This window comes from Leuciscus leuciscus (assembly GCF_965113295.1).
Source record: "Leuciscus leuciscus genome assembly, chromosome: 18".
Classification (NCBI taxonomy): Eukaryota; Metazoa; Chordata; class Actinopteri; order Cypriniformes; family Leuciscidae; genus Leuciscus; species Leuciscus leuciscus.
The window spans coordinates 2,633,269-2,647,756 of NC_138742.1; the positions used below are offsets into that span (position 1 = coordinate 2,633,269).

The window sequence follows — 14,488 nt, forward strand, 5'->3', positions numbered from 1 at the left end:
TTTTTGATTTGAAACCCCATAACATTTTCCTGAGATGTTGGTTTATGAAATACAATTTGAAAAGTAGTCCGATTTAAATTATAATTACAATATATTATCATATTTCCTACATTTGATCACTAAATTAATGTCAGACATTTTTAAAGACCAAGGAGAAGTTGTTTTCATGGTGAAACCTCCAAACATTTGGTGTCTCTGAAAAGCCCTGAATGTGCTCTTTACAGGACACCCATGTCGTGACATGTGACATGTATGATGTCAGAGGAATACACTAAAATATAATGTCCACTACAGTGGAGAAAGGGTTAGTTCACCCCAAAATCGACATTCTGTCTGTAATTACTCTCCCTCATGTTGTTCAACCCCGTCAGACTTTCGTTCATCTTCAGAACACAAAGGAAGATATATTTGATGAGATCTGAGAGCTGTCTCACTCCTCCATAGGCTGCTAGGTAATTGAAACTTGCCGGCCCAGAAAGTTAGTAAAGACAATGTTTAAAATAGTCCCAGTGGCTCAACCTTAAGTTTATCAAGCGACCCTAAAATAACAACTTTATTCAACTCTTCATTTTCTTCTGTATGGCCTCTGAGTGAGTTCACGTAGTGTAACGGTACGGGTCCACTTGTCCGTGCGACACTTCTGTCGCGCCGCACTCCACTTTATTCCTATGGGTGACGTCAAGCGACTTTAACGCATTTGGAAAAATGCTGCGCGTCAAAAAGTTGGCTGATGCCTATCTTTATGCAAATGAATCTGTTGAACGTGACTATCCAATAGAAGTAGAGCACATGGAGACTGGGCGAATCATGAGCCACTGGCTCAAAACCACGCCCATAGCGGTAAACTTGAGGAATGCCCATCAACGTACAAATGAGGGGAGACGTCGCGACACCGCGCTTCAGTCGTGTCGCAAAAGTGGATCCGTACCGTAACAGCGCAGCACTTCTGGGTTGTACACCAGAACTTAGGCTCACTATTGGCCAACGCTGGTCATGTGTGTGATGCTGGCCAATAGTGAGCCGACGTTCTGATGTACTATCCCTCTGAAATCCTTCGAAAAGAGTTTCACTGTTTGAAAGACAGATTTGGTCACCAGTGCATGTCTCTTTGAACACAGTGATTGAGGACTTTTGAACCGTTTATTCGTGATGGCGTTGTATCATCGAGCGAAGATGAGTCGGAAACGTAACGTATCCGCATATCCTGAGGGATACCGGCGCTGCGCAATCATTTCTTTTAGAAAGTGTGTTATTCTCTAAACAATCAAGTTGTGATTCCGATGTGCTAGACATTGATCTTACAGTTAAAGTTGCTTTGCACAATGTGTTCTTGCGATCTGGAATCATTTCAGGAAACGTTAAGCTGGCAGTCCGAGCTGAACCACATCACTGATACTATCCTGAGTGTGTGATCAAGGCTGGATCATCAACAGAAGAAATAAATAACAAAATAAATAAAATAAAATAATCATCGTGGCATAAGTGCACACATGTATTAATTAAGTGTTACATAAAATAAAAACTCCACAATGAAAAACTAAATCTACAATAATAACATAAAGTGAAATAAAACAATAATATTTTTTTAAGTAAAATAATAAACCATCCTCTCTAGGGGAAAAAACGATTCACAGTGAAAAACAAAAATCTACGTTAACAAAATAAAAATTAAACAACTATGGCATTTAAAAAAAGGAAAATAAACCCTGCTCTGGGAGTTCGTTTCCGCCACAGAATAATAATAAAAAAAAAAGGCAATTGTGACTTTTTGTCTCGCAATTCTGACTTTATAACTGTATAACTCACAATTGCGTCTTTATAACACAATTGCGCTTTTATATCTTGCAATTCTGACTTTATAACTCACAATTGCGAGGTAACATCCCACGATTCTGACTAGAAAATAAAAATCAGAATAGCATGATTATGATATAAACTGGCAATTACCTTTTTATTTTTTTATTCTGTGGCGGAGGCAAGCTTAAAAAACGAATAAAAAGGTTTCAGAAAAAAAATTCGTAATGCAATAAGAAAAGTCATTATGGTATGTATGTGCATACATTTATTATAGATAGAGTGTTACACTACGAAACATTAGTAACATTAGTAGCCTAGTAGTATTCAAAAAAGTGTCACGTGTAAGCAACGTTAAACTGTATAATCAACACATGGCGACCACATTAAATGAAATGTCACATAATAAAGACAAATTTCAGCGACTTTCCACAGAAATCATATACAGATAATGTGCCATTTCGTGAATTCAGGGGATTTTCAAACCAACTTGGCAACCCGGGTGACGTCATTACGTCTACGTGCGCGGTGACACGATCAAGACAGACACACACGACCAGTGTAAACACATGCGCACTATTTAAAAACTTATTTAAAACCGCATCAAATGTAATTTAATAACGTATATGTGTATATAGAACATGAACAAAACAACATAACATAAAAGCTAACAGTATTTACGATGTGAAGAACCGCATATTTGTACAGTAATATTGAAGGAATGCGGTGCATTGCTTACACAACAACAACAAACCAGAGAGTTTTAGAGACAAAGATTTTATTTACGGCAACAAAAGCATGATTATTCATCTGTTAGGTAATCAGACAAGGTGCAGGTTGAAAGTTCAAACAAACAAACAAAAAGTTATACTGAAGCTCTCACCTTACAATCATGTAAATATTGTTTGATTAAACATGTATGGAATTTTATCTCAAGAGAGAAACCGAATGTTTTATAACTTTACCAAATCCTGCCACATGATGACCAGAGTACAAATATCGAATAACCGACATTCAAAAACAAATAAGGAATGAGAAGCCGTCAAAAACTAGTCGGAGAATCTCGATATGTGCGCTTATAGTGTTTGAGCATTGCAAGAAAATTCATCAAGTATTTTTATCTTGTTTTCCAGTACAAATATCTAAACATTTTCTAAATCAATATACATTCACTGGAAAAGCAAAATGACTTAACTCTAGCGTTCTGAAAAAATTAAGGAAAATTAAGTGAGTTTTATTATTAAAACAAGAACAAAGTCTTAAAGGAAAATACGATTCTTTTTGTTCATGTTTTATTAATAAAAAAAAATCATAATTTTGCTTCTCCAGTAAATGTGTCATGATGATATTTGTACATGATAAAAAAAATTATAACTCTACAGCTTTTTGAGTTTTGGTTTGTATTTACACCTCTGAAAGAAGGCCATTCATGGCAGAAATTAGTCAGAAAGAAAAGATAAATCAGCAAAACTACATCTGATTTACGTGTTCTCGCTAACTACGATCAGAGAGAGGAACCTTTTCTTAGTTACTGTGCATGTTGGCACCTCACCGAATGAATCCCTCGACTGCTAAACATGTTTATGATAAACATTCTCATAGAAAACCCTGAAAAACTTCAGTTCTGTCCGCTTGTAAACGGTTTTCATTTGCAGTGTCCTCCACACCAGAGGGGGGCGCTGTTGTGATTTAGCTGTCATCCTGCAGCATCTCCTCGATCTCACGGTCCCAGATGTCTTCTCGATTTTCCGGGTCGACGACCACCTCGTATTCCTGAAGTTCCTGCTGCAGTTCCTTCTCCCAGTCGGCGGTCTCTTCTATCGGAGAAACAACAAAAGTCTTCAGTCAAAAATGGATGAGAAAATTTTTAAAAGTTCCTATCAGAATGCGATGAAACTTGGTGACTTTGGTCGCATTAGCCATGTGAACACACACAAAAATCACGGACATGATTCGGATTTGTTAAAGGGTCGGGAGAAGAGAAAAAAAGTCACACTTGGCTTGTTCGCGGTCAAAAATGGCCGACATGGGAAATTATTGGGAAATACGAAAAAACTGAATCTTTTGGTGGTAAAAACTACAAATCTACAATGACCACAAAAACTACAAATGTGTGAAATAAAGTCAATAATTCAGCCACAATGCAGTAAAGAAAATAAACAGCAAGGAAGAGGTTAAACAGACACACCCACTCAAACACACACTCACACACACTCACACACACACACACACACACACACACACACACACACACACACACACACACACACACACACACACACACACACACACACACACACACACACACACACACACACACACACACACACACACACACACACACACACACACACACACACACACACACACACACACACACACACACACACACACACACACACACACACACACACACACACACACACACACACACACACACACACACACAAATAAACTGGTGTGATTGTAACAATATGGTCAAATTGAGCCAAAAGACTCAAATAAGAGGTTGAAATCAAATCAAACCCAGATTGATTCAGCTGTCATAAAGCATAACTGATCATTTTGATAAATTTTTATTGAATTGTGATGTTTAGTGTAACAAAATGTCTTTCTCTGTGTTCGGGTTTGACTCTAGTGAAAAATAATGCAAAAACTGACACTTCAAATCAACATTTCAAACAAAACAATCTAAACCTTGGTAAAAAGTAGTCTGAGAATGTTAGTATAAATCCAAATAAAAAAAATTAAAACTTAATAAAAGTAAGTAATTATGTCTAAAAAAGCACTTATTTTTATTTGTATTTTTTTACACCCACTAATCCTAATAAATTGGATTTTAAATGCCTCATCTCTAATCTAACATGGAATACTGCTTTAATAAAAAAACATATATATATTAGAAATAAAATTGTGTATTATTTCAATGGTGGAAAATAGCTCATAAGATTTGTATAACTATTGCATCGTATCATAAAATCCCCCAAAAATTCTAAATAATACTAAATAATGAATAATTACTGAACAAAAATATATAACATTGGTTTTCCTGAAGAAAAAAACCCAAAGTAAGATTTGAAGGCATCGGTCACTTCTGCTCCCGAAAGAGCCCAGTGTGAGTGTAGTTGGTTCTCACCGTCCTTCTTATCCAGCACCAGCTGCTCCATCTCCTTCCTCAGATCCTCCTGGTTTATGTCACAGGCGTCAAACGCGTCGCTCACGAACTCGGACACGCCGGGGCTGGTGGAGATATCCTCCTCTTCCTGAAGGCAGAGCGGACACAGAGATGAGAACACACACACATGTGACCATGAAGAAGACCTGAGGGGAAACTGTACCTCGTTAGTCTTGGGTGTGGAGCTGATGGTGACTGGAGGAGTCTTCGGTCTGATCGTCTCTGTGAAGCAGGAAAACACACTTGATTTAAGAGTGTTTGATATCCGTAAGGAAAGCACGTGTGTGTGTGTGTGTGAGTGACTGTGACTCACCGGAGAGAGTCTGGTCGAGTGGAGCGTTGGAGTTCTTCTCCTCCGCCTGTTGTTGAGCCGCGAGAGCCGTGAGCTGAGCCGATTGCTTTATCAGAGACACGCGGTAGAAGTAATTCCTCCAGAACGCGTCCTCCTTCACCCTGAAACACACACACACACACACACACACACACACTCAGAAATCAGCTCACAGAGACAGAAAACAAGGAGTTAACCCTCCTAATGCACTCGGCTCAGATTCTACTCTTTTTTTTAATTCATAGTTTTTAGTACGAAAATGAAACTTTGCATATGTGTTATAGTCCGGGAGATATGTGCACTTTTTCAGAAATTTTTCAGAAAAATTTTCTGAAATGGAATCATCGCAAAAACGCCTCGTGGCGGCCATTTTACTTTCCACCATTACCAAATTATGTATTTTGTTTCATATCTCCTGAATCAAACATGCTAACACAGAAGAGATGATGTCTACCCCTATGTTTTGATGGTCAAGGATTACAATGATACCATATACAACATCATAAACTGTACATGTGAACCAAGTTTCATGCTTTTATGAAAAAGTTATCATTTTCACATATCACCTGGACTATTGAGACTGTCAAGATACACATCAATTATGTATTTCAGATTTTTTAGACAGAAAAATAACGATGTAAATTAAAGAGTTACACCTTTCACATTCAGTGTCTGCGGCTTTACACGGGAAACTATGCTTTTTGTTCATCTATTAGTTCGTTTTGTCTCAAATACTTCTGTAAAATACATTTATCCTCTCATCCACACACTCTTTTCCTTCCCACTGCAACTGCTTTTTGTTTATACACACACACACACACACACACGATAATTCTGAAATTAAAATAAAATGACAAATTAATGTTTGTTTGTAGATCAGAAGTTCATGAACCAAACAGTGTAAATATGTAAAAGGAAAGACGCAGATTCAGGCTGTTTATCATCTGAAAGTTAAAGTTTATGCAAGTAAAATCCATATATTTTGTTTAAAAACATTAATTTAATACTGATGTTGTTTTGTTTGAAAAGAAAGTGTAGTTTTCATAAAAATCAGTCATGAGTTTAATTAAATCCACTGTCAATGGTAATTCTCATATTATGTTTTAAAACATTTAATTTAATGATATATTCAAATAATATTTCTCATAAACATTGATAATAAAAAAATATATATATAATTTTTGCATCCCTAGATTTTTCTGTAGTTCTTGTAACATTTTAAATTTCAAAGGATTTCTCAAATTTTAATATAAATGAAGGTAAATGAAGTAATAGAATGGCAGAAACATGCTAACATTTTTGTTCATTCATTTATTAAGTAACTGATCAAATACAATATGGTTTTAGTTGAACATTTTAAAGTTATGACTGTTTTATGTGTTTAAATATTTTTATTTGGTATTTTAGCAGAAGATCGTTTGTAATTACACTTCTTTTTAAATGCAAACAAATAAAACACATCCTAACAAATATGCATGATTATGACTGTTTAATAAGCACAGGTGTTCCAGTTATTAATGCATTACGAGAGTTAAATATTCGTACCTTTAAGGTTCACACTGCAGAACATGCTCTTCTTACTCAGTGTTTGTGTCTTGTTTCCAGTTTAAATATCTAAACATGCTTAAATCAAGATGTATTTACTAGATGAGTAAAATGATATAAGAAATTATGTCCTGTTTTCTAGGGAATTAATCAAAATGAAGTGAGTTGATGCTTAAAACAAGCAAAATGATCTGCCAATGGGGAGAAAAATAATCTTAATTCAAACAGAAACAACATTATTTTTCTCCCCACTGGCAGATCATTTTGCTTGTTTTAAGCATCAACTCACTTCATTTTGATTAATTCCCTAGAAAACAGGACATAATTTCTTATATCATTTTACTCATCTAGTAAATACATCTTGATTTAAGAATGTTTAGATATTTAAACTGGAAACAAGACTAAAACACTGAGTAAGAAGAGCATGTTTTGCAGTGTATATTGTGGTTAAAGGTAAAGATGTAAGTCATAACTTGGTGCACATCTTGGTTACACACACGTCTGTTTTACTGTGTGCATTGTAATGCGTTACGAAGCTTTAAAGGAGCCAAATCTCACTGTTTAGGGACGAGGTCGAAGCGCATCCGGTTGAGCAGCTCATCTTCCTGTAACATCACGAGGGCGACGGAGGACATCTGATCGAAGTCGAAGTGAAACTGCACTCCAGCCGGAGGATCACGCAAGAAGTTCCTCTTGTCCTGAACGAAGACACAAAAACACAACTCAATCATGCTGTCCTGGTTTAGAATGATCAGGGCTCTCAGTTATAAAACTGTGTGTAGGATCCTCACTAAAAGTGTGTGTGCGCACGATGGCCAAAAATGGTGTACGGCAAGAAATATTCAGACTTATAAAACTGTGAGAACGCCAGAATCTGTGATAAATCCCCTTTATAAACCCAGTCAGCGGAGGATTGTGTTCACACACGTCTCCTCCCCGAAATAACCATATACAGTACAGGCCAAAAGATTGGACACATTACTATTTTTAATGTTTTTGAAAGAAGTTTCTTCTGCTCATCATTTATTTGATCAAAAATACAGAAAAAACAGTAATATTGTGATATATTATTACATTGAACTGTGTCCAACACTCATAATAAATCAGAATATTAGAATGATTTCTAAAGGATCATGTGATAGACTGGAGTAATGATCCTGAAAATTCAGCTTTACATCACAAATAAATGATAATTTAAAGTATAATAAATTGAAAACCAATTATTTTAAATTGTAATAACATATCACAATATTACTTTTTTTTCTGTATTTTTGATCAAATAAATCCAGGCTTGATGAGCAGAAGAAACTTCTTTCAAAAACATTAAAAATAGTAATGTGTCCAAACTTTTGGCCTGTACTGTATATTTCAGAGACAGTTTTTCTCAATGTTTTCCACTGGCCAAATAGTATTTTTAAGTGCTTTATATTTTTAATGGAAACAGATTGTGCATCATTGATCATTATTTGCGTGTAAATATTTCCTCAGACTGTTAGTTCCCGCTAGCGGGACGTTTAAGTTTACTTCACTATATTACAATTAAATCCTAATCTAATCATGACAGACTATATTTCGTTGGAAAGGTCTAAGACTCCTAAATAGATATGTTAGGAATGTTTTTTGTTACAAATTATGTAGGAACAGAAATAGATGAATTTATGACAAGAGTGCACCTCAAAAAATCTACATAATAACAGGAGTTCTGACCTTTGTCACAAAAAGTCGACGCACACACTTTTAATAATTGAAACGTTGGTTTTCATGCTAAAATTTCATAAGAAAACATATAATCTAGTATTTGTCAATAAAAAACTATAAAATAATATTATCTTCTAAAAAGTATAATATATATATTATCCTCTAAAATATAATATAATTTTTTTTAATCGCCTTTTTTTATTACATTACATATTTTAGTAGTTATCATAAATTAGGTATAATTTACGATCTCAGAATTCATCCTGTGAAAACTGTTTTGAAATTGGACATTGTGTTACCATAGAAACGGTACTCTAAATTATTTTATCAGCCTTTTGGGCATCCTTATGTTTCATAATTTATGATAAAAATATTTTCTAATCTTGACAAAACACATATTGTCAGAAAGGTCTGAGTCTCAAGGTTCCATATTTTGTGACAGAAGTGATATTTGCACAGAACTTTATTAATTTGTTATGGCAGAATGCATACAGTTAAAATGGAATTCGATGTCACCCGGAGGCTATTTCTGGTATTACGCCTAAACAAAATCTCACGGGAACTTCAATTTTTGTGATATCAACTTCAAATTTGGAACAAAACTTGGTTAGATATATGGCTTTAATTTTATAGTCATTTTATAGTAAAAAATATTTTGTAAAATGTATATTTAATATAAAAGAAAAAATATTAAGTACAGTATATTTGATTTACTGTAAATTTAAACTTCCATAACTTATTCATACTTTAATTTTTGAAAGTGCTAAATAATAATGCTGAGTGTTTTATTTAAAACAAGACCAAAAAATTAGGTCTATATTCCAAAGCATTCATGAATTACAACCATTTAAGTTTGAATAGTGCATTTTAATGTCCATTCTCAAAAAGGGGGGTTAAAGTTAAAGGGTTAAACATTAACCTGTGTGTAGCATTAACACACAACATGCCATATCTAAATGTGTATATCAGATGTAAAACATAGTTCAAATAATTATTGTATGTATTTAAACTGTTATTGTGAGCATGCACTGTATCCTTCGGATGAGACGTTAAACCGAGGTCCTGACTCTCTGTGGTCATTAAAAATCCCAGGATGTCCTTCGAAAAAGAGTAGGGGTGTAACCCCGGCATCCTGGCCAAAATTTGCCCCTTGGCCTCTGTCCATCATGGCCTCCTAATCATCCCCATATGCTGATTGGCTTCATCACTGTCTCCTCTCCACCAGTAAGCTGGTGTGTGGTGCGCGTTCTGGCGCAATATGGCTGCCGTCGCATCATCCAAGTGGATGCTGCACATTGGTGGTGGTTGAGGAGATTCCCCCCTTCCATGTAAAGCGCTTTGAGGTCTCAGAAAAAGCGCTATATAAATGTAACTAATTATTATTATTAGGACTGGTTTTCCTTCATCAGTCCCTCAGATCTCCGTCTCTAACGTTCATACGCAGGATTAGAGTTACTCACAGATTCTCCCATCAAGTGAGTTTCTATAAGTCACACTTCATGCGTGTGACGTGGCGTATGGCTCTCTCAGGGCCGGTTCTGTGCGACGCAGCGGTTATAAATGAGTAGGGCTGGGTGTTGACACAAATTTCACAATTCAATTCGATTCGATTCAATATTGATTATTTGGGATATCAGGGACAATACATGGCAAAAGAAAAACACATCTCTTAACTAATGCTGTAAACTATGGGAGTCAGTGGTAGCCTATAGGCTTCATTAGCCTACTGTAATATTGAAGGTAAAAATGAACTGATTTGTATACAAACAATTCAATTACACTTTTATTTATTTTTATAATAATAAAGTTATATGAAATATAAACATTTAAATGGTGGCTGTCATAAAAACCTGCCAGATTTATTCAAACATGCATTAAAAATTGAAGAACATAAAAAATTATGAATATGGTGCATATATTTAGCAGAATGCTCCTCTAGAGTTAATATTTCTGGCTGACTGACGAGTTTATGGTCACTGGATGTGGTTTTTCTGAGGTAAATGTGACGTTACATGACATTGTTTACAAGCTGTTTTACTGACGTCTTTCCACGGTTGAAACACTGATTGGGCGACTCCATGTCACATGATACGGACTTCGATAAGTTGTACTCTATCTTTTAACACACTTTCAGAAGCTCATTCATGTTTATCTCGCGCTGTAACTGGTGTTATTAAGGCGGAAGAGAAGATCATGTGCTTCTCTGGAGATGAGCCAGAGCGATCTCACGCCACAGCGACAAAACGCTAATTATGTTTTTGAATTTGGTAAGAAAATGGACGTAATTTGAAACCTGAGACTTTGTTTCATATCAATAATAACAAAGCACAAAGATGATTGTGATTTATTGGATGGGATGCAGCGCTACAATGTTACATTCATTCATCAGCTGAAAACAGGATGACTAATCGATTCTTGGGATTTAAGAGTCGATATCGGTTCGTAAAAATGAGAATCGATTAAAATCGAGGAATCGATATTTTTTTCCCCAGCCCTACTAAATGAGTTTTCTTTCTCCTGGAGATGTAATGAAGTAAAGCTGGAACTCACAGCGGATAAAGCCAGGATCTGCTGCTGGATGGTCTCCTCCTCGGTGTATCCGACCCAAGGCGGCACCGCTGCGTCTGCGGACACACACACACACACACTCCAGGACATATAGAAGTGCACACAAACACATCTCTTCAGAAACACCTGTGTGACATCATCATACCTGTTTTCTTTGCATTTTTCTCTTGCACAAATTTCTCCTGTTCCTTCTGGAAATCTCCCAGAATGGTCTGAAAGAGAATCAGTGCAACTGGGGTCAAGGTGAGCAGAATCACACACTTCTTCTGTGAGGTCATCGTGTGTTAAAGGTGCAGGATTTTTAAGTATATAAAATAAAATTAACAAAAATGTATTTTGCTGCACCAACAAAAGTTGGCGTTGTAAATGCTCCCGCTGCTCCCTGTCATCACGTTAGAAAGCCCTCTCTCTCCTGTACAATGCTGTCGGATCCAAATATGGTCATTTCCTGTCTATCAGCAACCAATCGTGAAAGTAATAGGGCTGAATGCGCAATCTCATTGGCTGATGATAAATCTTTAAAGCCCATTTTCTCAAAATGACTTTTCTCTCATTCTCCAAGTCTGAAATCTCCACTTCAGTCGCACCGATATACACCAAACTCTCCAGTCTTGTACCTAGTTATATTATTTACAGAGGGATTTGTAAAGATATTATTCCTAGCCTGATTTATATAACATTTTATTCCAAAAAACATGGCGAAAATCTTTTTTTTTAAGGCTATTGACAGTATATTCTGATTTACAGGACAACAAAAGTCGATATCCATAAATCCCTCTGTAATGTTTTTTTCCATCTAATATGTGAACACAATGAAAAAATATTTTTTAACCTGGCTTTATCCAATACTCAGATTTCGTTTTTTAACATATATGCAAATTAGATATTGCCTAATTTGCATATTTAAACATTAAATTACAGAAAACTTGTAATACATTTTTTTCTCATCTTAATGTAGGTAATTCATGGTGATATCTGCTAGTTAAACATGTTACCCTATTCACCTGTAGTGTCTCACCTTAACATGTGATAACAAACCCAAAACCTCTTCAGGCATAATCATAATCTTCCTAAATAAGTGCTTAAGTGAAATAACTTCATATAAGAGCATTCCACTAGTATTAAACCCAGGACAGACTATAACACATGTTTGGTGGACAGAATGCGTGTATAAATATGATATTAAGAGTGAGATATGAGTTAAGGATGACAGAAACCTTGTCGATGATGCCGTCGATGTTGCTCTCCTCCACCGTCTTCTTGATGTTCTGTGCAGTTTCTGCCACAGACTCGGAGATCTTCTTAGTCGCGTTACTCGCAAAGTTCAGGATGAAGCCTGGAAGAGGAGAACACACACATCACACACACACACACACATCCTCCGAAACATCACACTGAGAGGTTCTGCGTCGCTGCACTTAAATTACCCATGATGGTACTACTATAGTAAAGGGTCAGTAGATGCATATAATATATATCGTCTCTATTTCTACTGTTCTTCATCTGGGAGGATATGATACCTGGAGAAAGGCTACTTGTGCCGAAACATTGGGGATAAATGCGCTTAAGTGTGTGTGCAGTTATTTTTTCTTTGCATAAAGCAATATCTCACATTACTATAACTTTACCATGATATATTATATTATTTTGTGCTGTCAAATTGATTGATCACATCTACCATAAACATTTGTGTTTATATAATATGTGTGTGCACAAACACACACATACTGTATATGTACAGTATATACACACACACATATATATTATATAAACACAAACTTTTATGTTAGATGCGATTAATCGATTTGACAGCCCTAATTATACACACACACAGATATATATATAAACACACACACACACACACACACACACACACACATATATATATATATGGAAGCCCATTTCATGCGCATTAGGAAAAAAACATGCTTTTGTAAATCATCAACTTGTTATTTTTATTTTAGTGTCATAATTTCGACTTTATCTCATAATTATGACATAAAAAGCCATAATATGACCCAGTAAGCAAAAAATTGGATTCTGTTTCAAATTCCACTTTTTTGAATATGACTATTTTATAATCTTGACGTATTATCTAATAATTTCGAATTAATTATGGATTGTTTTCCATAATTATGACTTTTGATGTCATAATTTGGACTTTTCAGTGCCATAATTAACATTGACCACAGCATGATTAGTTGTGCTTGTATATCTGATCTTCCACAGATGATATATGTATAGTTTAGTGCTGTGTGTGTGTGTGTGTGTGTGTGTGTGTGTGTGTGTGTGTGTGTGTGTGTGTGTGTGTGTGTGTGTGTGTGTGTGTGTGTGTGTGTGTGTGTGTGTGTGTGTGTGTGTGTGTGTGTGTACAGTGTTGTCTCACCGCTGAGTCCTTTGGCCTGTGCTTCTCCAGTCTCTGTGTTTATGTTTCTCTCCTCCACTGTTTCCGGTTTGTCGGTCTTCTCTTCATTCTCCGGTTCTCCGCCCAGCCACGAGCTCCAGCCCTTGAACATGCTGCTGTCTTTCAGTCTCTCTGCGGTGAAATAAACGATCTCTGCTCGTTTTAATCAGGATAATTAATAATTTTACTCCATGTCTCACACACATCCGCACTGGGCCACATCAACAACACCAGCTGCATCCAAGCGCTTCCTCGGTCCTCGTACAGGAGCTGTTTCTGCGGCTCCACAGCGACACCTGCCGCCTGGAGGAACGACTGAGCGCCACTAGCGGCAACGATAAACACGTTTCATCTTCTTCTTTTGGATAAACACGTTTCATCTGTTTTGAAATCGTTTAAAGGGGTGGTTGATTATGATTTGACTTTTCTAACTTTAGTTAGTGTGTAATGTTGCTGTTTGAGCATAAACAACATCTGCAAACTTACAACACTCAAAGTTCAAAGCAAAGGGAGAGATTTGCTTTTACAGAAATCGCTTTTTAAGAACTACAACAAACGGCTGGTAGAGACTACACCACATTCCTCCCGGGTTAGTGACATCACCAACCCTCAAATTTACATAAACCCCGCCCCCCGGAACACGATTTATAGATTATCAAGACAGAATATGCTAATCAATGACTAGAAGATAACTGCACATCAGCTTCATAAACTCATCAACTAACCATTCAGAAATGTCCTGTTGCTTCTACATGTTGTCACTTCTTCTCGAGTCTCTCCATCATTGTCCGACTCCGGTTTGAACATAAAAGGCTAAAAGTTTTTGAAATTTTCAGTGTGTGAGGTAAAAGGACACGAGCTGTTGAAGCTCCGCCCCCTGTGTCGGGAGCAGCAGCTCATTTGCATTTAAAGGGACAGACAAAACGAGGCGTTTTTGCTCACTCTCAAAAAAATCAACAATTTTAACATGTTA

General features: G+C 36.3%; 1 protein-coding gene across 1 annotated transcript; it reads right to left on the bottom strand.

Annotated features, from left to right (window-relative positions):
* Nucleotides 1-2,555: 2,555 nt before the first annotated feature.
* Nucleotides 2,556-13,783, bottom strand: syap1 (synapse associated protein 1). The gene is made up of 9 exons (XM_082144695.1): nucleotides 13,498-13,783; nucleotides 12,329-12,447; nucleotides 11,257-11,323; nucleotides 11,094-11,167; nucleotides 7,404-7,543; nucleotides 5,283-5,422; nucleotides 5,133-5,191; nucleotides 4,931-5,057; nucleotides 2,556-3,611 (listed from the first exon to the last, which is right to left on the bottom strand). The coding sequence occupies exons 1-9, from the start codon at nucleotides 13,625-13,627 to the stop codon at nucleotides 3,484-3,486; spliced, it is 984 nt and encodes a 327-aa protein (XP_082000821.1). The 5' UTR covers nucleotides 13,628-13,783; the 3' UTR covers nucleotides 2,556-3,483.
* Between the last annotated feature and the right edge of the window lie 705 nt (nucleotides 13,784-14,488).